The 21,546-nt window shown below is 37.4% G+C and overlaps 3 protein-coding genes across 6 annotated transcripts; all 3 read right to left on the bottom strand.

Moving 5' to 3' along the window:
* Positions 1 to 297: 297 nt before the first annotated feature.
* Positions 298 to 3,263, bottom strand: gatd1 (glutamine amidotransferase class 1 domain containing 1). Its single transcript, XM_032582476.1, has 7 exons — positions 3,119 to 3,263; positions 2,866 to 2,942; positions 1,067 to 1,172; positions 861 to 968; positions 690 to 781; positions 515 to 608; positions 298 to 432 (listed from the first exon to the last, which is right to left on the bottom strand). Exons 1-7 carry the CDS (start codon positions 3,165 to 3,167, stop codon positions 317 to 319), a joined length of 642 nt encoding a protein of 213 aa, XP_032438367.1. The 5' UTR covers positions 3,168 to 3,263; the 3' UTR covers positions 298 to 316.
* Positions 3,264 to 3,298: 35 nt separating this feature from the next.
* cd151 (CD151 molecule) lies at positions 3,299 to 9,438 on the bottom strand. 2 transcript variants are annotated; one of them, XM_032582455.1, is made up of 9 exons: positions 9,246 to 9,438; positions 8,290 to 8,374; positions 6,885 to 7,076; positions 6,167 to 6,241; positions 5,380 to 5,400; positions 4,971 to 5,075; positions 4,658 to 4,813; positions 4,043 to 4,129; positions 3,299 to 3,954 (listed from the first exon to the last, which is right to left on the bottom strand). In XM_032582455.1, exons 2-9 carry the CDS (start codon positions 8,371 to 8,373, stop codon positions 3,895 to 3,897), a joined length of 780 nt encoding a protein of 259 aa, XP_032438346.1. In that variant the 5' UTR covers position 8,374; positions 9,246 to 9,438; the 3' UTR covers positions 3,299 to 3,894. The 2 variants fall into 2 exon arrangements, with proteins under 2 accessions (XP_032438346.1, XP_032438354.1); XM_032582463.1 differs by lacking the exon at positions 5,380 to 5,400.
* Positions 9,439 to 9,537: 99 nt separating this feature from the next.
* Positions 9,538 to 21,319, bottom strand: cracr2b (calcium release activated channel regulator 2B). Of its 3 annotated transcripts, none has more exons than XM_032582378.1 (18): positions 21,154 to 21,319; positions 19,474 to 19,730; positions 19,276 to 19,387; positions 17,912 to 18,059; positions 17,381 to 17,527; positions 17,194 to 17,290; positions 16,373 to 16,468; positions 16,108 to 16,295; positions 15,925 to 15,996; positions 15,118 to 15,172; positions 14,466 to 14,545; positions 14,250 to 14,373; positions 14,038 to 14,164; positions 11,770 to 11,851; positions 11,555 to 11,669; positions 11,246 to 11,353; positions 11,033 to 11,109; positions 9,538 to 9,828 (listed from the first exon to the last, which is right to left on the bottom strand). In XM_032582378.1, the coding sequence occupies exons 2-18, from the start codon at positions 19,726 to 19,728 to the stop codon at positions 9,726 to 9,728; spliced, it is 1,986 nt and encodes a 661-aa protein (XP_032438269.1). In that variant the 5' UTR covers positions 19,729 to 19,730; positions 21,154 to 21,319; the 3' UTR covers positions 9,538 to 9,725. The 3 variants fall into 3 exon arrangements, with proteins under 3 accessions (XP_032438269.1, XP_032438278.1, XP_032438287.1); XM_032582387.1 differs by having other exon boundaries at positions 14,253 to 14,373; XM_032582396.1 differs by having other exon boundaries at positions 17,200 to 17,290; positions 21,154 to 21,318.
* Between the last annotated feature and the right edge of the window lie 227 nt (positions 21,320 to 21,546).

Here is a 21,546-nt window from a genome sequence, read left to right as displayed (position 1 = left end):
AACACAGATAAAGTAACCAGACTGTAGCCCCTCATTATTAAAAACAATTGAGATTTTACAGATCAGGAAAGACAAATTTCCTGATCTGTAACCATCATCCTTTGATACAAGTGTCTGCTGCTGACAGTATAGCTTTTCCTGAAGAAAATATATGGAATGCTGCAGTAATCTCTTCTGTATGCACAGTGGTGGCAGCATTATGCTGTGAGAAGTTTAACAAGTAGTGGTGTACATATTTGCAGCTGAAGCCCATCATCTTCAAAGATTTGTTCAAGATAAATGCTTGTTACCAACAGATCCAGACACAGTGACCTTTTTATTTGGCATTACAAAGGAGGATGAGATTATTCACTGCCAGTGACGTCGACTGCTGATTCTGTCCAGTTATGACGTGTCTGTCCACAACTACATGCACGGCGTCTTCTTGACTCGCTGGGAAACGGAGATGAGCGTTAAAGCGGTTTGAGGAACAGTAATCGTATTCGTTTAGTGTCTGTGCAGCGCAGCTGCTCACCTGTATAAGATCCTCCGCCGTCTTTCACAAAATCCTCCACAATAAGGGGAAGGTTGGCAAAGTCGGGCTGACGCACCAGTTCAAACACAGACGGCTTTGAGGAAAACATCGATTAGGTAGCTCGTACACATGTGATCAGCCTGAGTAAACAACCCCCCTGTAAGAGAAGACTAACCCCTGTTAAGCTGTAATCACTGAAGATCCACTTCTGCCCCTCAGTGGCGCAGCACAGTGCTGACACGCCCTGTCCAACAGCACACACGGGCTCTGCACAAGGTGGAGAATACAAAAATACAGCGAGCACTGAGGCTGTTAACAAAGACATTAGCACAAGTCTGGAACTCACTCTGCTGGGAGATGAACTGTGTGAGAATTCGGTGCATGGAGCCGCTGTGTGCCAAGTCATTCGGTGCTCCGGGGCAGTCAGGGATGAGCAGCGCCTGGTATCTAGCACCTTGGAAAAGATCGGTGGATCATAACTGAGCAGAGTTCAACCAATATCAGCAGCAGAGATAAAAACAGCAGATGGGTTGTGGAATTAACTCTTCTCACCATCTATAGATTCAAGTTTGGCTGGTGTTGCGTAGGACTTCACATTAAAGTCCTGCACCCATCTCGCTGTGCTTTCATCAACTCCTACAAAATCTATTGCCTTTCCCTGTATTTCCAAAAAACACACAATCATAGTAAAATAGAACAGATTACGAAGTATTGACATCAAACTGGCAGCTATAAGATAAACAGCACAACGAAAACGCTGTTATTGGAAAATACTTTGGTGTCGATAAACATCTTATTCGAGATCTGCAAATTTCACCTTTACCATTTCTGATCAGCAAGTCAAATACTAAAAAATCTAATTTATGCATCAGAAAAACTGATGCATAAATCAGTTTATGCATCAGAAAAACATTTATTTGTTATATAAAAACTTCAACAAAGTGCTTGTTCTTTGACACAATGTTTTAGTTTACTAGAAACAGGAACAAGATGGCAGACATACCACTTGATGTATTGCATGAAGGTATTATCTTGCAATCTCATAATTTGCAGCTGGACTCAAATCAATTTCCCGTATCAAAAAGCCTTTAGAGAAGGAATGAACTGACAAACTTAATTGGCCTTCTGATTCCTCATTCTCATCAACTGGTTCCAGTTCTTTTCTTTCTAAGTGCTAGAGCTCACAAAAGAAAATAATTTGCTGTGGATTTTTTTTTTGATAGAGATGGTAGATTTGGATGAAACACAACATGACAGAAAGAAAATATTTTCCCCAGTTATACATTAAAGCATACCTACCTAACCATCTTATTTTTGAGGATTTTTGGATGATGAACTGGTGACTCACTGCTTGAATTAAACCAAAATGAACAAAGTATGTGTTATAGTGTTAGAAAGAAAATTATGAATGTGAATAGACCACAAAGGTTTGATCTGATCAGAACTTCTCAAGAAACAAGAAAAGGCGAGAAACCTTTTTCGTTCACCGGATGAATAGTGCTATTTTGAATTGAAGGGATGAAATCATTTTACCATCTTAGCAGGTAGCAGGATGTCACCATGATAACACACAGGATATCTCAAAATAGAACATTGCATAAAAGTGCAATGCCTCTTGCCAGTCAACTCAGAAAGCATATATATATATCCCAGGTAAAGAAAACCCCAAATTCAGTCTCAGAAAAGTACAAATATCATTTTAGACCGATCAAAGATGGATGTTTTAAGCACAAATGCCAGGCTTCTGAAAAGTATGTCAATTTCTATGCAAAACATGTCCATTGCTGCCTCTCCATCTTCCTTCAAACCCTGGAACTTTGATTTCTAAATGAAATGATGAATTTACTTTTATCTGAATACAGGATTCTGGACCATAATGCCACGGTCCTGTTTCTTTTCTCTGATGTTGCCCATGTCTAATATTCCTCTGTATGTCTGGAATAGATTTTGCTTTAGAAATCTCTCAAGGCTGAGGTTCTCCCTGTTGCGGTGCATCTTTTCCTACCTCACTTCTTCCTTCCAGCCTTTTAATATGGTTGGATACAGAACTCTGTGAACAGCCAGCTTCTTCAGCAATGTCCATTTGTTTCCATTAATTACCTTTTTTCAGAGTATTCCAGTTTTCAGAAGTTTGGATTTTCATCATCTGTAAGCCATAGTCATCAAAACTACAAAAACAGGTTTGGGATATCACTATGAGATGATTATATAGCTTCGCCTGCTGAGATAACTGGCAAGAAATATTGCGCTTTTACATATTTTTTGTGATGTACTTGTACTCAGGGACTTTGTTTGACGTTTGCACTTGCCTTTTTAGGCATTCGCTCATTCATTCATATTCAAGCTCTTACCCCTGGTGTGGCGGTCTGCAGATTGAAAGCTGTGCTGCAAAGACTGAAGCACTGCAGAAAGGATTTGGCGGAGACCCCTGAACGAATAAAACACACCAATTCAACATTTAAAAACAGGCAACAATGCTCTACAACAGCACATTCGGCTACAGTTTAAATTAACCATGGATACCATTGTTGAATTACAACTAATAGGCTGCATAAATGACGGCTCTGCTCCGGTGTTATGCAGTGAAAGCCGTAGTGGACTCACCTTGAGGAGAAGCGCTGGCCACTATTAAGCAGGTTGGTTTCGCAGACATTTATTATTATTTTGCCAAAGAAGAGGATAATAGAAGTGCAAAAAACAAAAAAAACGATCTAACGAGGAAGTAAGGTCAGCTGACAACAACATCCGCAAAAATATTTCAGAATAAAAGCCTTAAAAATTATGTTGGGAATAATTCAATTTTATTCGCATTGCAACTAAACAAGCTTAAAGAATGCATTCGACTTACGACAATAATTTAACTGTGTCCTTCTCTCTTAACACAATAACACTGTATATTTATTAGTTAGTAGCATTATGAGATCCTGAAGCATAATGATGAGGTAGTATGACATCATTATCAGTCAGCTAAGGCAAAATTACGAGATACAACTTATATGAGCTGGTAAAGTCATATTTATAAAATACTTCTGTCTTGCACAGTGGAGGAGAGGGACTTCCACAGCCCTTACTAAATTCCTTGTGCTACATAAAGACACCTCTTGATTATTAACAGTATTTATCTATTGTGTGTTTTATTTTGCGTAGACGTATATTTACATCTCATACTTTATCATAAAATGTAAGATAACTAGAATTTCCTCTTGTGAAATAGAGATTGGTGCTGTCCAGCAGCATTAGTACAGTTGTAGTGTTTGTCATTTTTTCAAACAGTTTTCATCATTTCAGCTTCCAACTCTACAGCAACATCGTGGGAAGTGTTGGGCTTTATATCATTCAACTAAAAGTTGCACAGTATGTCATATTAAAAGGGTCCAACGTTAGTACAGGTCTTCCTTCAGGTTTCGACAAAGGCAGCAGGTGAACATCATCCCTACAAGCTGGAAGGAAACAGAAGTATAAAACTTGTTAGTTCCTCTTTCACATTTCATAAGTTGTGAATACTCATTTGTATTTTCCTCATTTTACCTGTAGAAATGCAATCCCAACACCCACTCCCCCAAGAATATACAACTGGCTTCTGATGTAATCCTCTAGTTTCTCAATGCATCCTCCCTGGGTGGGAATAAAACAGAATGAAATGAAGATCTAAAATGTTCGGAAATAATTAGTTTAGGAAGAAATTTAGCTCCTCAAAACTTCTTCTAATGTTACAACCTCAAACTTCAATGCAATTCAATGTGAATTCATGTTATGGAGATGTCTGTAAAATGATACATGATTTTCAAAATTATTTAGAAATAATATGACAACCTTTGCTTGCATTTGTATTATTCACCTTTGTTACTCTGATACTCCTGAATGGAATTGCAGAAGTCACATAGTTACTTAACAGAGTCCACCTGAGTGTAATTTAATCCCTGTATGAATGCAATTGTTCTTGGAAGGCCTCAGATGTAAAGTTAGAGATCAAACAACATCATGAAGATCTTGGTAAAACACTCTAAATCAGAGTTAGGTTAAAAAGCAATACACCAAGCGTTAAATATCACAAAACATCCCAATAAAACACTTTAAAGTTTGTAATAATAAAGAAACTTTGGTAATGGTGAAGCGCTATAACTGTTTTGCGAGGTGCTATACCTCCTCCCTGTAGATGTTGGATGGATGATCTCTGCGACCGCAGAGGGTACTGGGAGTTTTACAGCAGCTGTCAGGAACGAGCTGTTGATTTTTTTCTCTCCGGATCCACTCACTGTCTCTCCAGTCAGAGAAGTTGTGACTCCCACAACATTTAAACTGAGTGGGAGGAACAAAAAAAAAGGAATTTTTTTTTTTTTTTTTTTTTACTAAAACTGTATTCAATCTTTTAAGGATGAGGATAGTTATTTCTGCTCCTCTCATATGTATTTTTTGTGCCAGTTTTTGCAGCTGTAGTAGAAACAAATGTTCTCACCTCTTGTTGTAGCTTGTCAACAGACAGTGTGATGCTCTCCTGGCCTGGTTGCAGGTATTTCTGCTGCATGTTTAACTTTAGGTTCTGTCTGAGCTCATCATCCAGCTGTGAGAGGCGAAAAATACTTGAGCGTAGGAAGAAAAATATCAAATGCTCCGCTTTTTCCCCCCTGCCTTTGTATCATTCGATTTGACACCTAGACACTCAGATATTGCTTTAAAGTTAATTGTAGTTATTTGTTAATATTTTATTTCACTGTGAAAAAAGAAACACTTCAAATTCCTCATTAAACCCAAAAACAATGACATTCAAAAAAAATTAGAAGTGCATTTCAACTTTTTTACTAGAATTATGTATGAACTTCTGGGAGAAACAGATGCAAAACAGAAAACACATCTCAAGAGATTACCTGGTAGCAGAAAGGGAAACACTGCAGTGACGAAGTGGGGAAAAGAAACACAGGTGTGAGAAGAATAGGAAGTGAAGAAAAACCAAAAGAACATGCAGAGAAAAGCATGCAAAGAGAATCGCTACAGAGTTAGGTTTTAACAATGAAAAGCAAATTTTGCATGATAACATAATTCTAAATGCATGCAAAACAAAATATACATTTGTTTACATTTTCAAAACAATCAATTTGCTTATTCTGGTATATATACAATGCCGTAAAAAAGCTTAAAGATCTTACTTTTTTTTGGTCAGCATGAAATACTTTAGATGATCAAACACATTTTTACCTCAGACACAATAACCCCCCCCCCCAAAAGAAACTTTTTTTAAATCATAAATTGCAATTAAACACAATTTCACTATCCCACTTCACAAAACAACTATCAACCTATTTTTAACTCTGCATCCTAACTAAGGTGTTTGACAAGCTGCTTAAAGATCAATCAACAAGTTTCGTAGCCTGTCTGACAAAATGAAGTAGGATAATATATAAAATATATAAAATAACTTAGGAATAGATGTTTTCTAAGGCGTTGGGACTGCAGGGAGAATAACTATCCAAAAATGGAGAAAACGTGGAACAGTACTGAACCTTCCCAGAGTTTTGATCTGAAAGATTTAGGACTGACAAAAAAGAATAAATCTTTATAGGGGCAAATAGTTTTTCACAGAGCTGTCAGTTCAACATTATATTAGATTGAATTAAAACCAGTTACTAGCTATGTGCGAAGCTAAGCTAAATTTACCTGTTGTTGGTAAACATAAGCCAAGACTCCAGCTGTGATTTCCAGCAGAAAGACACACAGCAGCAACACCAAATACTACAGGACAGACATGAAAACAGGAATTGAAAAACAATTCAAACTCAGACATCTTTATTTTTATATTTGTTCAATAGATTTAGGGGCTAAATGGAATTTAAAGGAAAAGCTTGGATATGATTGAAGTTGAAAATAAAGTGGAAAGAATCAAAAGTAATAGTTCCATTAAATGAATCAACAAGATGAAGGGAAGGCGTCGCTTTAAAAAGGCAGAGGTCCAAGGGGAAATAAAAAAAGACATAACGTGACAGTTTGTTCAGGTTTGCCTTTGAATTGTATCCCGCTCACTGCGACTGTCTCTCTCTCTCTCTCTCTCTCATTCTGTGGCCCGAGCAGCCGCTTGTGATGCTCCTCATTCCTCTGGCATGAGCTGAGCTCTAAATCTAAACTCTTAAAGACACACTCTGCGTGACTTTATCTGTCATATCTGACAGACATGCCTCACATATCAGGCTACCCTGAATGGATGCAGACCAGACAGAAGGTCACCAAGGATTATTTTTCAACACACACTTCTCAGAGTCATGTTCTGTTGTAATGAAGAGCTTGTGCATGACTATCTGACTTCACATGCTTAACAAAAAGCTAACCAATTTAAGGTGTTGTATTTTTTTCAGTGTTTTTGTGGGATCTACCATCTTACCACAATCAATAGGCTCCTCTTTTCATTCAGAGTGGCGCAGCATCCAATTATTCCAGTCAAAGTCACAATGACTCCAGCGACTATCAGGATAGAAGCAGAGGCTGAGTAGAAGCTGGAGTTCAACAAACTGATGTAGTCGCTCTTATCCACCAGAGTCCACAGTCCCACCGCCAACACGGCCCCTCCAGCCAGCTGAGACACAACATGCCACATGTCAAGAATCATGCATCTCTTAACTTTAAGTAGATGTTACTTCACTTATGCAAACCACACATCTCATTTAGTCACTGTAAACCCCTAAAGATTTTAGCTGAATTAGTTTTTTATAAGATGCATTTAAATTAATATGTTTAATTGAATTAAATTAGAATATGTGTTCAATGAGACTTATTTGTCAGATTAAAAGCCCCTTTTGAAAATAACCTTTAAACAGGCATTACACATATTTTTCTTGAGGCCCATATTTCACCAATATAATGTTCATTATTGGTCTGATTACAGGTTAATATTCTTAACTTACATGTTGTGTTTTCATTAGCTGAGTGAAAAACCATCACAGTTAACAAAAATTAAGGCTTAATAAACATTTATTTATGCGTAATTAATATAAATAATCTGATTTACTTTGAGAATTGAGTTTCTGAAAAATATTAACTTTTTTCTAGTAATATTGTAAGGTATTGAATCTGACGCTATGGATTTGTGGTCATGTGAAAACAGCAATTTATGCCCTTAACCGGAAAGAAAATTGAAATGAAGAGAAATCCCCCTCAAAACAACAGCAGTGTGTCTATGTCATCTTCAGCACATCCTGCATCTGTAAGGCAGCCCACATTATGGATGAACACTTCATCCCCTCAGACACTCTTCTCCCACTTGTCTCTCTCTGGCTTTGGAGCAATTGTGTCTCCACTACCAAGATGGCAGACAGTTTCTTCCCCTGGCCACCAACCTTCTGAACAATAACTGATTCTCACACGTCCCAGAACTTACAGACTGATCAAACAATAGCTGATCTAGAATACATATTCATTTATTTATAATCAAACTCCATAATTCTGATCAGTACTTGATCACTTTCACAATTTTGCTCTTTAGCTCTCTGACCAATGATTGTCAGCTGTGATTTGTTGTTGTTTTAATGTTATTCAGCATTACTGCTGCCATATATTTTCATCTTAAACCAAGCTAAAGCTAAGCTAAGGTTATGTTTGGAAGTATGTTTTAGTCTATGTTTAGCCTGGCACCCTGGTCCTGAATATCATCATTTTGCTTTGTTGTCCACTGTGTAAATTGCTGAAATGACAATGAATCTAACTCGAGAACTTTAGTACATTCATAAAACCTAAATAAATACAAGTAGAAGGGACTTCTTATTCATAAACCTACTTATTCGTAAACTTACCCAGAAACAAATGTTGAAGAGAAAAAGTAGATACTTCAGGCAAATTGTCCCACATGTGTTTTTCTTCTCACGATGAGCTTCCATCCTGTAAAACAACATATGTTAAATCTCTGCAAGCATCATAAGCAACGTAATATTTTCCAAATACTAAAGATCCAGACAGCTCAGAGAGCTAAGAGACGCTGAATTCAGGTCACACCTCAAAATCTGCTCTTTTACTGGAGATAAGATTATCAGTGAAACTTTCATGGCTTCAGGGTAAATAAAGCCTAATTACCACAAACTCTGTGTCTGATTAAAACTAGTTAGCTGTGGCCTAAAAGCACTCAGCAATTTCCTCTTTCAGTGGGCTTAACTTCCACCTTCAATGTGAAAAAGTGATGTACTGACATGAGTTAAATTTCAGCTGTAGGTTTAATGAACTTATCTGACAACTTGCAGACAGTTTCCCTCCTTTGACTAAACCGTAGACTGACAAAAAAGCTGGCACCAAATTTATTCAAGGGGGGCATGGAAAGAGCTCAGAGATGAAATCAAATATGTTGTGGGGAAAACATACTTAACGACTGTGTCACATGTCAGCCAGCACGCAGTCGTATGCTCCCCATCTCAGTAACACAAGCTGAGCTCTTTACTCTACACCTGGTATGTTTAACATTTGACTTTACGATAAAAAAGTTTATGTATTTGAAACTGAACATCATAAGTGTAGAGCTTAAAAAATATAAAACCTTGGATTTTCCATATAGATTTATCCTAAAGATAAGTAGATCAAAACAGAAGGGCAAAGTAGATATCAGATAATGTAGATATTTCAGTTAGCAGTAAACTTATCTCACCTTAGCTTAAATATTAGACAACCTCGATGCTTGTACCGAGTTATTTTTAACCTACTCTGTAATGGAAAAAGCTGCTCTCTCGTTTTTTTTTTTTTATGGAAAGAACAACAGTCCTACCTGAAATCAGACGATGTGTCCCAGAGGGATGACGACTCTCAGGGTAACTGTGCAGATCCCACTCACCCTGCTGTGACTGTGACACTGTTGCTGAAGCAGAACTGCAACAGTGTAAGTTTTCAATGGACGCTCACAGTCTCCTACATGAGCGTCTGTCCTCCTCTTTTGGCCTCACACACACACCTCACCGCCTCCACGGACAACACAGAAGGCTTGTCTGCCCCCATCTGGCTACATATTCACACAGGCTTTACAATGCAGTAAAACTCTCACAAAAAAGGACACAAAAAAATAATAAAAATATATATTTTATAACAAAGATTTGATAATACAAAGTATGACAATATTATAGAAGTTGGTCAAAAAAGAGAAAAGAGCCTCTTGTTTAATGAAGTGACTTTGGGCAGTCCTTGTTGGTGTGAGACACTGCAAATCTTTTTTTAATTATTTTAATTTTTGTAACAAAGCTTTCCAAAAGCATCAAATCTTCTTTTTACTGAGAGCACAGCAACTTCTCTGACTAGTGTCCTCTGTCAGTAAAAAAGCGTCTTCACACTGCCGATCATCCTTGGTCACCAGCATCCTAAAACAAGAAGAGAATTTATTTTTAAACAGTTAACACGGAAATAAAATAAACCACATAATTTATGCAGACAGTTTTTGTTTTGCACCTCTAACTGTCATCTTGTGCGAGAGAAACTAGAGCCTATTCAACAGTAACATATACACGAACAACATGCATATAAGAAACAAGAATTTTAATGGAATGAGATCATTTTGAAAGAATTAAATTAATTGTTTTTTATACTCTTTGGAAGGTTAATTACTGATCCAAAAGCTTTGTTACATTTACTTTACACAAGTTTAAGGAACTCGTCCTGGTTTTGTTCAGATATTAATTTATTCATACATATTTAAAGACAAAGTCTGAAGCTGTGGTGCATTTTCTTAGGAAATAAGAAAGCATTTAAAACTGCAACTTCTAAAATGATCATGTGGTTTGGGGAACAACTCTAATGAAGCTTCCAAAAAAAAAACCTTAGTGCAACCAAGATTTGCATGTGGTTTCATATTTGGGGGAATTATTTTTGTTTTGTTTCTTAAAGAGGACCTATTATGCTTCCTTAAAAAGGTTAGTATATGACTATGGGCTACCCAGAACTTGTTTTTTATATTTTTGCACAAAATCAATCTTAGATAATGATATTTTAGTCTGCTCAATTCTGCCTATTTTGAGCTGCTTCCAGAATGAGCTGTTTTAGGGCCTCTTGTTTCTTTAAATTCAAATAAACCAGTTGACCAATCGTGCTGTAGCTTAGCAGGATTGGTCGTGCTACAGCAGCATGTAGGTTGCTAGGTGATGGACTGGGCTTCTCTGGGTCTGATAGGTGAGGGACAGTGCCTGCTGATTAGTGACATTATCTTCCAAAGAATTTTGAAAGAGCTCATGCTAAAAAACAGCTGGGTGGTTCTGCTAAGAGTTTGGGCTGTTTTAAGAAGCTGTAGAAATACAAAATAAAGAAAAACAAAATGTGGAAAATGTTGAAAATGTGAATCGTTAATAGTCCCCTTTAACAATCTCTCCCTCTAAAATCTTTACACCACTAGAACCTTTTCACATTTTATTGCAATATAATCACAATGAAATGACAAATTTCAGTATGTTACAGATTATTATTTTTTTTTAGATCATTGAAAAATAGTGGATAACTTTGAAGTTAATGTCATTAAAACCAATAAGTTCAAGTTTCCTGTAAATGGAAGAAAAATATTTTGCAGTTTCATACTCAGCCAGGTGAACCATCAGCTCTTCCATGTTATACCCAGTCTTGGCACTACATTCATGAAACAAAGCCTGGTAATCCTGTTCAAACAACAACAAAAAAAAGAAAAGACAAACCTTGTATTTATTTGATATTTTAATATAGTTTATTTAATCTAGGCAGCTACTTTACGTGAATCAGTGTAGAGAGATCTTTGAATATTCAAATGCAGCTCACCTCTGCCAGCCTCTCCCCCTCCGGTCTCGTGATTTCTCTGTTGTTATTGTCTGCTAAGTCCAGCTTGTTTCCAAGCAGCATCAGCACAGTCCCTTCACACAGCTTATCCTGGAGGGAAAATACACCACAATGACTTAATTCGGTTTGCTCAAGTGTAAGAGAAACAAGAGGTTCCCCACACGAGTTTTTGAGGTAAACAAAATTATCATTATTATGCCACTGAGATTCTAAATGATCATTTTCCTCAATAACCTATGTGCGTATTCAAATGACTGATTTGCATTTGCCAGAACAGGTCTGCCCTCTTACCCTGACGGAATCCATCCATCCTCTCACGGCACTGAAGGAGGCGCTCTGAGTTACGTCATACATGGCAAGGATGCCGTCTGCCTTTCGGTAATATTGTTCAGTGATGCTACGATACCTGGAAGCATGCAAACATTTAAATTATAGCCAGATAGGCCACTTGAGCTACTGATAACTGATTGGTCAAAGATTCTGCAAATTAAAAGCACACATCTGACCTCTCCTGGCCCGCAGTGTCCCACAGCTGCAATGTGATAGTGGTGGAGTTCAGAATTAAAGTCTTCATCTGGAAATCTACACCTAGAAATAACAAAACGTCATCACAACACCATCCAACAGTCCAGCTACATCCAAAGAATATGATGTTTTACAGCAGTTTTCTTTTAACAATGGAACGGCTTTAAGTACACATCTTATTACATACGTACAGTATTACAGTTACATATTTTAGGTACTTAAATCTTAAAAGTAGTCAGTTGTACATGTAATCACAGTTACATCTGGATAAACCCGGCCTATCCAGATGGACAGACACATTTTGTCTTGTTACAACCACAAACTTCACTGTGTTATCAGGATTTCTTGTGACATACTGGCTCACAGCAATGCATGATAATGAGGTGAAAAGAAAAGATTATATTATTACCCTGATGTTTTTTTTTTTCTTTTACCAATAATCTGAAAAATGTTACATATGTATTTAATCCCAATTGATCCACCATGAGCACATAATCCCCATCATGCTGCAGAAGGGACAGGAGAGCTGAGTTTATTAAAAGATGGGAGGAGCCAGATCCAGCACTATCCTGGAAGATATAATGTTAGAAGATGCAAAAGACTGCAGTGTATTTTTGCCTCCAGTTCATTGGAATGGTTTAGATCAAAGTACGACTTTGTGTTAGGATGTCCCAGTCAAAGTCCAGACCTAAATCATCATGAAGTCTGCAGCTCTAATTAAAAATAGATGTTCTCACATGTTCTCTACCCAATCTGACTGGCCCTCAGTTGGACTGGACCAGAAGAACATAAAACAGAGATTTGAGTCTATGAAGCAGAGCTGGCAGAGAGCTGCCTCAAAGTTCCCTGTTGTAATTATGTTGAAAGATGACTCTAAAAATACTGACTTAGGAGGTTGAGTACAAAAAAATAAGATTTTTATTTAGAAAAATATTATAACTTTTCCTTTCAAACAATTATGCACAACTTTGTGCCAATCTGTCTTCACTCAGACAAGCTGTAAGTTTCCACACAAATAAAATTAAACATGTTAATTTTCCTCCACATTCTCACTTATTAAATTCCAATAACATACTTTGAAAATTTGGACTATAATGTGACAAAATGTAAAAAAAAAAAATTCAACTCTGATGTCAAGCAGCAGACATGTGACAAAGTGTAAATACTAGGTGTGTATTTTTGTCAGGTAGACATGACAGAGTAAAGTTCCATGTGACTGTTTACATAGCAGGGTGTTTGTCCTTTCAAGGACAGACTGCTTAAAAGTGTATTTAAGGGTGAGGCATTAAACAGTGTTGCTTAAAAACAAGTTTTTAATATTATTCAAGTAAAATCAACACTTTTGTATTTAGTCACCAAACTCTAGATTTATGCAGAAGAATAAGGTGCCAAGGAATTAAGTTTTTATCTGGTTATATGGTTGAACATAAACACAGTTTTACCCAAAGCTCCTAAACCTCAACTGGTCCATGCAGAAAAAAAAAATCTCCACAGTGCAAGACTGGTGATTAAGAAGTCTGCAATGAAGCATGAAACTTAAGGTTGACTCAGACTGAGTTGGCAGTGGGTTATTAAGTTCAGCTGTCATTTAGGAAATGGTTAGACACAGTAGAACCACAGACAAACTAACCGCAGTAATATTTCCTTTTTATATTTGTTTTTATGTCCATTTTAAACCTTTGTACTGAAGTAATGCTCAGTAAAATATCTGGTATTCTTGTAATAGTTATTTTGCTGTAAAATGTCCTAAAACCAACTGCAAAGACTGGATGTTAAGGGAAGATATACATTGTTACTTTGACAATTATATTGTTCAAAATCTCAAGAATAGATGTTTTCCAAGTAAGCAAGAAGGGACTAAGAACTTTTGGACAATGGCATGCCGACTACAGTCTGGAAATATAAACTTGTTTCCACAGTCTTATGAAACAGGTCTGGAAAAGCCCAGAATTAGGTTCCACATTGCATCATGGCACAGCTACAATCCAAGATTGACAAATTTTAAATGTTGTCATTTCCATTGGTAGAACATGAAAAGAGCATGATAACCAGTAATAATTAGATAGTGTAGTTCTCCAGAGATTTGAAAATTATGTTCAATATTTTAAAAAAATGCTCCAGGAAAATGTATTCTATGGTAACTAATTTAATGTGGCACTAGCAGTCTTAATAAAAACTATACTGCCCAGTGATACCCATGCCTCTCACACATGTATGGGAATGCTAGTATACAATAGAGAATTGCTTACCCACAGTAGAACTCATTTTGCTGCAGTAGTGCCCAGTGCAGTAGTGCCGGATGAAGGAGGTCTTACCCACCCCCGAGTTACCCAGAAACACCACCTTAAACACTCGTTGTAGACCGACAAGTCTGCTCTAAAAGCAAAGTAAAAGGTACCAAACTTGACACTTTTCTTGGTCTAGTCTTATATTTTTAAGAGGGAATATTTAAGATTCTCACCACCTGAGTTTGAATCTGTTCAACATTTTCATCTAGGACTTTACATGACGGTAGACAGGTCTTGGATGAATCTGTGACCTCTTTTGTATCAGTCAATTCCAACTCTTCAGAAGAGCTCAGCCGTCTTCAGAATCAACACAGAAGAAAAATAACTGAATCTTGTCTGCCTCGTTACTATAAAAAAAATGAGAAATGGAGACTGTCAATCATACAAACCTTCCTACTGGCTTGTCTTGCTGCAAGTAGTTGCCTAATATTGACCCTCTCTTCTGCAGAGACTTGGTGATGTTTGGATTCTAGAAGATTACGTGGACAGCATGAGTATTTTTTCTGAATGCTTTTCACATTTAAAAAGACAGAAATGGAGTCAAAAATACTTTATTCTGCAGCAAAATAATTTAACACAATGTTTTTTCCAATAATACAGTTTTTCTTTCATAAATTATAATTTAAGAAAAAATACAAGACGTAGCATATGCTCAAGACATTTCTGTGAATGAAAATTAAACATGTATGGCACAAATTTACTGACATAGGTGTAACAAACATTAATCCAGTTTAGTTTACTTGTTGGGTTCAGTAAGGGTAACAAAAACATTTTCTTTTCCCGTTGACCTGGAACATTAAATTGTGACTAAGCACAAACCTTCGCTTCACTGACCACTTTCACAGAAAACTTAGATTATTAAGTCATTAGCAGGAGCTGCCTGTTTGAGTAATCATTGTCCAGGGGACGGAGGAAAGCACAGTGCTTTTTCCAAGACTTGGCTCAGGTTGGATAAACCTGGCGGGTCCAAGGAAGACAAGGGTCTTCACTGAAGAGATAAGGAAATGGCTGGGAAGAAAGGACAGTATGTCGGTGACTAACCATCTTAAGTGATTGCTGGGCGTCTTTCTCATCTCGCAGCCTCCTGTTCATATCCCTAAAGAAAAAAAAAAACAGAAATTTGTAAATACATGGTTAATATGGAGAGAAAACATCAAAACTGAGGGAAACATCTTCCCTATAGTGAAGTCATAATCCATTCTATCAGTTTAATGCCTCCTCCACCAAAGTACCAAGTAAAAGAACAGTTCTTTCAGGATTCATGTTTCTATTAGTCTCAAAACCTGATTTTGTGCTTTACTGTCTTGGATTGGCTGTAAAATTATAATTTTTTTCATAAGTGTTCATTTAAATGCAGCCAGACACCAAACAGTCTATACGGTTAATTGTTATTTAGCTGGTAGAATCTCACATTGCTGTCATTTAATACAATTAACTTTAGAGAACAGAAACATTAATAACGATCAAACAGAGAATATAATTTGACTTTTACATAGTCACAAGTCAAAATGAAACATGATAAAGTGAGACAACATCAACACTTTTTTATTGACACACTGATGAATGACAATCTTTATCCAACCAGATAAAAAAAAAAGAACATTGAGACAATCTCTACAATCTCTTTTTTCCCCCAAACAGGACCTTGCAAGATAGCAGCACCGATTACAAGTATCAACATTTACATTCAACCAGATTTGTTTAGTTTTAAATGCATCACAACATAAAATAATTAAAGCAGCTAATGAAAACCATGTCTATCAAAAGCAATGGCGGTTAAAACACTCTTCTTCACGACATAGCTTCTATCTTTTAATTGTGTTGGGATAAGAGATTGGTTAAGCTTACCTTAATATCTCTAGTTGTCTCATCAGACTTTCCTTTTCCTTTTTGATGTTTCTTGATACCCTCATTACATTCCTACAGAGATACATAAGAAAACAGTGCTAATGAATAACCAACCTGCCAGATATTAACTGATAATTAATTGAATGATCACTTTCATCAGACTCGATGTGTTTTGGTGCTGACCTCTGTCGGGCCACCTGCTCCTGAGCGGCGTTGGCCTGCAGCAGGCTGAGCTGACGCAGTGCGGACTGCAGCCTCTCTCTGCTGCTCTCCACCTGCTCCTGCAACTGGCTGTTGAGGCTTCGCAGCTGCCGGTTCTGCTCCCTGATGTTGGTTTGCTCACAATTCAGTGTTCGGATTCTGGTCTCGAGCTGAAAGTGAAGGCAGAGCCCCGTGAAAACAAACAATTTACAGAGAGATGCGTTTACCACAGCTGGGATGCCCCCACCTCTTTCTGCTTGTTCATTGTGTTCTCCAAATCCTGCTCCCGTATCTTCAGCTCCTCCTCCAGCTGTTGGCCTCTCTGCTTCTCCTTTAAGCTGTCCTTCATTTTAAAATGGAGCAAAAATAAATTTAAAACAATTTAGCTTTTTTGCTGAATGGTACATTGGTTGAATTACTCAGTTTAACTGCGTCTAGAAGTAGATGTATAGAAAGATTTAAAATAAATCTAGGTTTTAGCATAAGCTACACAAAACTTGAGAAAAACTTAAGTATATTTATGAAACGAAGGATTAAAAAAGTGAATTTTCAAATATTCCTTCACATTTATTCCCTGGGATATAAATATGAAGAGAAAAAGTTCAGATTTTCATTGTAGAGGATAGTACTGAAGGCAAAAAGGCTTTTGATTTTGCAGCATAGAATCAGTTTTAGAACAGGAATTTGTCTCATTTTATTCTTTCAGGAACTATTTAAGAAACCTTGCATAAATGCAGGCAGTGTGTCATTGACTTTAAGGTGATTTAGGACCTAGGTTTTTAATTTTTAATAATTATATTGTTATTGAGTAAAAGTGTGTCGATCTGCAACTGACTGCTCGTAACTATGCTCTGTCACTTGCCAGGACATTCTTGTAAAAAAAGAGATTTTTTTTCATCCTGGTTAAATAAAGGTTGATGGAGGAGATCTCCTAAATTCACTGTGTGAGAAGTGCAGCAAATAAGATCCATTGGAGGTGCAGGGGGTTGGGGTTACTAAATCTCCATAACAACCAGACTTTTGAACACATCTTTGCCAAGAATGCCAGAACTTAAGAGCATTGTATACCTGTACCTGAGCGGCCCATTTCTCTTTTTCCTCCCTGATCTGACTTTCCATTTCTTCATATATGGATCGGACCATCTTGTTATGTTCGCTCTCCCTTCTGAAGCAAAACAGGTTTAAAAGATTAACTCTTTTCAAATGGTTTTCATATAAACTGCAGCGCATTTAAGCAGTAGGGGGAAGGAGCGACCTGAGAAGAGCTTGTTCCAGAGTGTTTCTCTCTCTGATGGCGTCCTGCAGATTGGACACAGCGTGGACTAACAGAGACTCCAGGGCACTGAGCAGTTCTGGGCTGTCTCTCTGGAGCTCACACCACAGGGTGAAAAGCTCCTGCTGGCTGTTAAAAATACAGAACCATATCCTTAAATTCAGTATATGAAATCTAATAAATACATATTCCTATGGTTCATCTTCAACCTAATGTTAGCAAATACAGAAGAGTTTTGTAATAGATTGTAAATTTGTTGATTTTTGCAATAAATACATTGAAAATGTCTCTATTTTTTCCTGATAGTTTGAAAATTTAGGACCACAGATAAATGGCACAGATCATGATTCACATAATTTTCATACTCATTGGGCATTCTTTGACATCTGGTGCTCAAAGCGTAGAGGCCCTGCCATCCAGCTAAACACCACACCCTCCCTTCTCAGAAACAATGCGCAACCTTTTTTCACTGGGGGACATTTCCACTAACATTCTGAAAGTAACACATCTTACTCTTTGAACATCTTGTCAGCACCCAGCTCCATTAGTATGTTGACAAATCTGGCTGCGGTGGGGTCCTGAGACCAGTTTACATCGTCCCTCACTGCCTCTGATCCACCTGGGCTCAGCTCAGCCATTTCATCCACACCCATCAGTTCACCTGAGCCAAGAAGAATATGTTCAACTTCTTGTTGTGTTAAAGACACTAACTTCAAGGTAAGTCATAGGAGAGCAACACAAAGTATTCCATAATTTTCAAGTGGAAGGAAAATGATGAATGTTTAACAAAGACAATTTTTTTATATGTGGAATACATTTGTAGCACTTCACTGATACTGCTAAAATCCAGGGCAAAAAATTACACTCAGGGCTCACAAAATTAGTAAAAGTTCACCTATGTGTCAACAACAACAAAAAAAGTCCAGATTTTCTGTCAAGTCCTAAGAGGTTTGTTAGTGAACAAAAAGAATCATGAAGACCAGGAAACAAAAGCAGACAGGTCAGAGAAAGAATTGTGAAGAAGTTGAATCAACATCAAAAAAATCGAAAGAGTAGGGCAGCACTATAAACCCACCAAGAAATGGACTTTAACCTAAACCGGCAGGCTAGTCAAAAAGAACATTAGAGAACCAGTCAAAAGGGCCTTGCTAATTCTGGAGGAGCCTGCAGATATCCACAAACCTGGTCTTTTTGGAAAAGTGGAAAGAAGAAATACATTACTTAGTTCTAGCATCTTCTTCCAAACATATGAAACAAGGCGGCTCTGGCTTAAAAAATTTAACTTTCTGGCCTTTTTGCAAAATGAAATATTTAGCAGAAAACTAACACTGCATATCACCCAGAGTGAACCATCTCCATTGTGAAACATGGAGGATGCAGCAATCATGCTGTGGGGATGCTGGGAAGTATGGCTGTTTGATATCGTAAAACGATGTCCGAAAATAAGGCAGAGGTAGTCCTGATCTAAATTTAAGAGTCTGTAGTATTACCTGAAAATTAATGTCTCAGTCTGACTGAGCCTGAGCTATTTTGCAAAAAGGGAAACATTTTAAGTCAAAGTCTTCAAAGCTGGTAGAGACAAAACCAAAAAGAACTGCTGAGGAAGGTGGTTCTACAAAAACTGACCCAAAAGGGCTAAATACAAATGCAGACCACACACTTTACAGATTTTTATTTGTAAAAGAAAATAGAAATAAAGTTACATATCATTTTCCTTCCACTTCATAATTATGTCCTACTTTGTATTAGTCTTTGACATCAAGTACCAAATGTGATTTATTATGACAAAAATGTGAAAAAAAAATACAAGGGGTAAGGTAATTTTTTAAGACAATGTGTATCACAAACAGCTTTGCTTCGTTTCACAGCCCACTCACCAAGTCCTGTTTTGAACTCAACAGGAGTGAGAAATCCATTGTTCTCTCGGTCCAAACTTTCAAACACAGTTTCCAGTTGTTCTGGGGAGAGCGGCAACTCGCCTTCTAACCTCTGACCACAGAACCAAAAACATAAAAATCAACACTTTAAAAATGAATGTCCTTAAAGCTGCTGGTCTACCAAACCAGCCACCATACCTGCATGTCTCGTTTTGTGATGAACCCTTTCCCCTCTTTGTCACACAGGACAAAGAGCTCTTTGGCTTTGCCCATGGTCTCTGCCTGTGGGCTCAGCGGCGTCGGCTCTCTGGCATGTGGTGAAGCCAGCGGGCTACGTCTTTGACTCAGCCTGGGGCTGCCAGACGGTAGGCTCCTCAGTCTGGGGCTTAGTGGGACCGCCTCACCCCTGCCTTGGCCCACCAGCACTTCACCATCATTCAGCCACATAGACATTCCTATAGGAAGACAAAAAAGAGGGATAAATGATTCAGTCATTATGTTTTGTCTATCTCTAGTCAAAACTACTTTGACTAGAGACTTTAACTCTCTAGTCAAAAACAGAGAGTTTAACTCTCCTGATGAATTGGAACCAATGTCTTGCTTGTATGATTGTAGAAAATGCTGTCTTAAATTAGCAAGAAAGTGTCCATGAGACTACTCCCTTGTTACACACAGTGCAGAGTAAACTGTGACTGAGCACATGACACTAAGGCTGTCAGTCTGATCTACACCACATTTGAAAACAGTTTCAGACATCTTGTATCACGCCACTATAGCTGAAGGAATTTTTCCTTCATATTTATTGCTAAATTATCCATCCAAGGTGTGTCAAGATCATATGCAGCTTTGCAGAGCACAAGTTGTTCTCCCTAAAAGGAGAGCAGGATGTGTATGTGATTAAAAACAGGATGGTGTCATATGAGAAGAATTATGTGTTCTTGAAGGGGAGAGAAGCTAGAACGAGGGAAAGAGATGCAAATTTAACATTTGCAGTTGTTTGCATTGTCAAAGCTACCACAATTACAAGCAGATTTAACTCCAAAGAGCTACGGGGAAACAGCATTAGTAGCGACATCACCATTTGGAATTTTCTATTGAATACTATGAGCTATACATTTTTTACAGTAAGAGTGAATTCACATAAGTCGCATTTTTCATTATAAACCAACAAAAACAATTTTGGACTTTCATATGCTGAACTAAAGTCAGGCTTAGTATAACATGCCTTGACCTTTCTACTGTATCTTTCTGCTCTGCTATCTGTTAAGACATAAAACAAAAAAGCTGATAATAGTTGTAAATTATCTAGCTGGTGGTCTGGGAAGTTTTCAAAACTAAAGGATATATAGTACACCAGATAGGAGACTTGTGCAAACAGTGTGTTTTAGAGATTTAGTGTGTCAGTCGAACTCTTAACAAGCCAGAAGCCACACCAAAGTTCATAAACTACAATAGACTCTATTCATTTTACATTAATTATAAAGAGGTGGCAGAAGTTGTTTCGCTTAACTACGTGGTTCAACTTCAAACATATGTTTCCAAAAATGCCAGAGCACTTGAGATAAAAACAGGTTTAGCAAACAAAATTGTTACAAAGTGCATATCTGCGTTTGAAATGGCACATATAATTTTGTTAAACGCCTTTAGGACACGTTTAATGGCCTAAAGTGAATGCGAAACTTGAAATTTAGAGCAGCATTTCAAGCAGAGGAAACAAAACCCACCACAATAGACCATTAAAAATTATTAAAGCAGAAGCCCCCCACAGAGACAACAATTTACTGTGAACTAGTGAAGTAAAAAGAAGGTCAGAGTTTATTTAAGAGACACATGTAGCATAATAAGCTAACCGAAGTTGGAAAAAGTTTGATTACTTACCTGCTGCAGCCGCGTTACTACAGAGTCCACTACCTTTGATCACTTAAGTCAGTCACTCAAGTTCCTATCTTAGACACTAGAGGGCGACTGCACATTTCATATATTTACCGTAATGTTTACTGTAGCCAGGAAAATGAAATTTTTGGATCTTGCTACATTACATTAAGCTCAATGTTTGTAAAATAATTTATTTATTTATTTTTATATTTCTTTATATGGCGCTGGATAGTCTTGGCACTTAGTACATTTCAGAGCTGCTGGTCAGAAATGAAGCACGTTAACTATTCAAGTCATCAGAGACCACACTCTGCAATGAATTTCATGTAAGTGAGGGATAATTAGAAAACATCTTTGTAAGCAATACTACTACTCCTCCTCCTCTTGCTCCTCCTC

This window comes from Xiphophorus hellerii, chromosome 2 (genome assembly GCF_003331165.1).
Source record: "Xiphophorus hellerii strain 12219 chromosome 2, Xiphophorus_hellerii-4.1, whole genome shotgun sequence".
In the NCBI taxonomy this organism is placed as follows: domain Eukaryota; kingdom Metazoa; phylum Chordata; class Actinopteri; order Cyprinodontiformes; family Poeciliidae; genus Xiphophorus; species Xiphophorus hellerii.
The sequence above is the reverse complement of the archived record's forward strand: the minus strand, read 5'-3'. Positions and strand labels throughout refer to the sequence as shown.

Coding starts and splice junctions, on each gene's coding strand:
- cracr2b (XM_032582378.1), bottom strand. CDS start 19,728: ATGTCTATGTGGCTGAATGATGGTGAAGTGCTGGTGGGCCAAGGCAGG. Junction 14,374..14,465: donor CAAGACAAGCCAGTAGGAAG/GTTTGTATGATT, acceptor TTGATTCTGAAG/ACGGCTGAGCTCTTCTGAAG. Junction 11,110..11,245: donor AGGGGGAGAGGCTGGCAGAG/GTGAGCTGCATT, acceptor TTGTTTGAACAG/GATTACCAGGCTTTGTTTCA.
- gatd1 (XM_032582476.1), bottom strand. CDS start 3,167: ATGTCTGCGAAACCAACCTGCTTAATAGTGGCCAGCGCTTCTCCTCAA. Junction 1,173..2,865: donor TGCAGACCGCCACACCAGGG/GTAAGAGCTTGA, acceptor TTGGAAATACAG/GGAAAGGCAATAGATTTTGT. Junction 782..860: donor ACAGTTCATCTCCCAGCAGA/GTGAGTTCCAGA, acceptor CACCTTGTGCAG/AGCCCGTGTGTGCTGTTGGA.
- cd151 (XM_032582455.1), bottom strand. CDS start 8,373: ATGGAAGCTCATCGTGAGAAGAAAAACACATGTGGGACAATTTGCCTG. Junction 7,077..8,289: donor TCTTCAACATTTGTTTCTGG/GTAAGTTTACGA, acceptor GTTGTGTCTCAG/CTGGCTGGAGGGGCCGTGTT. Junction 4,814..4,970: donor TTGACAAGCTACAACAAGAG/GTGAGAACATTT, acceptor CCTCCCACTCAG/TTTAAATGTTGTGGGAGTCA.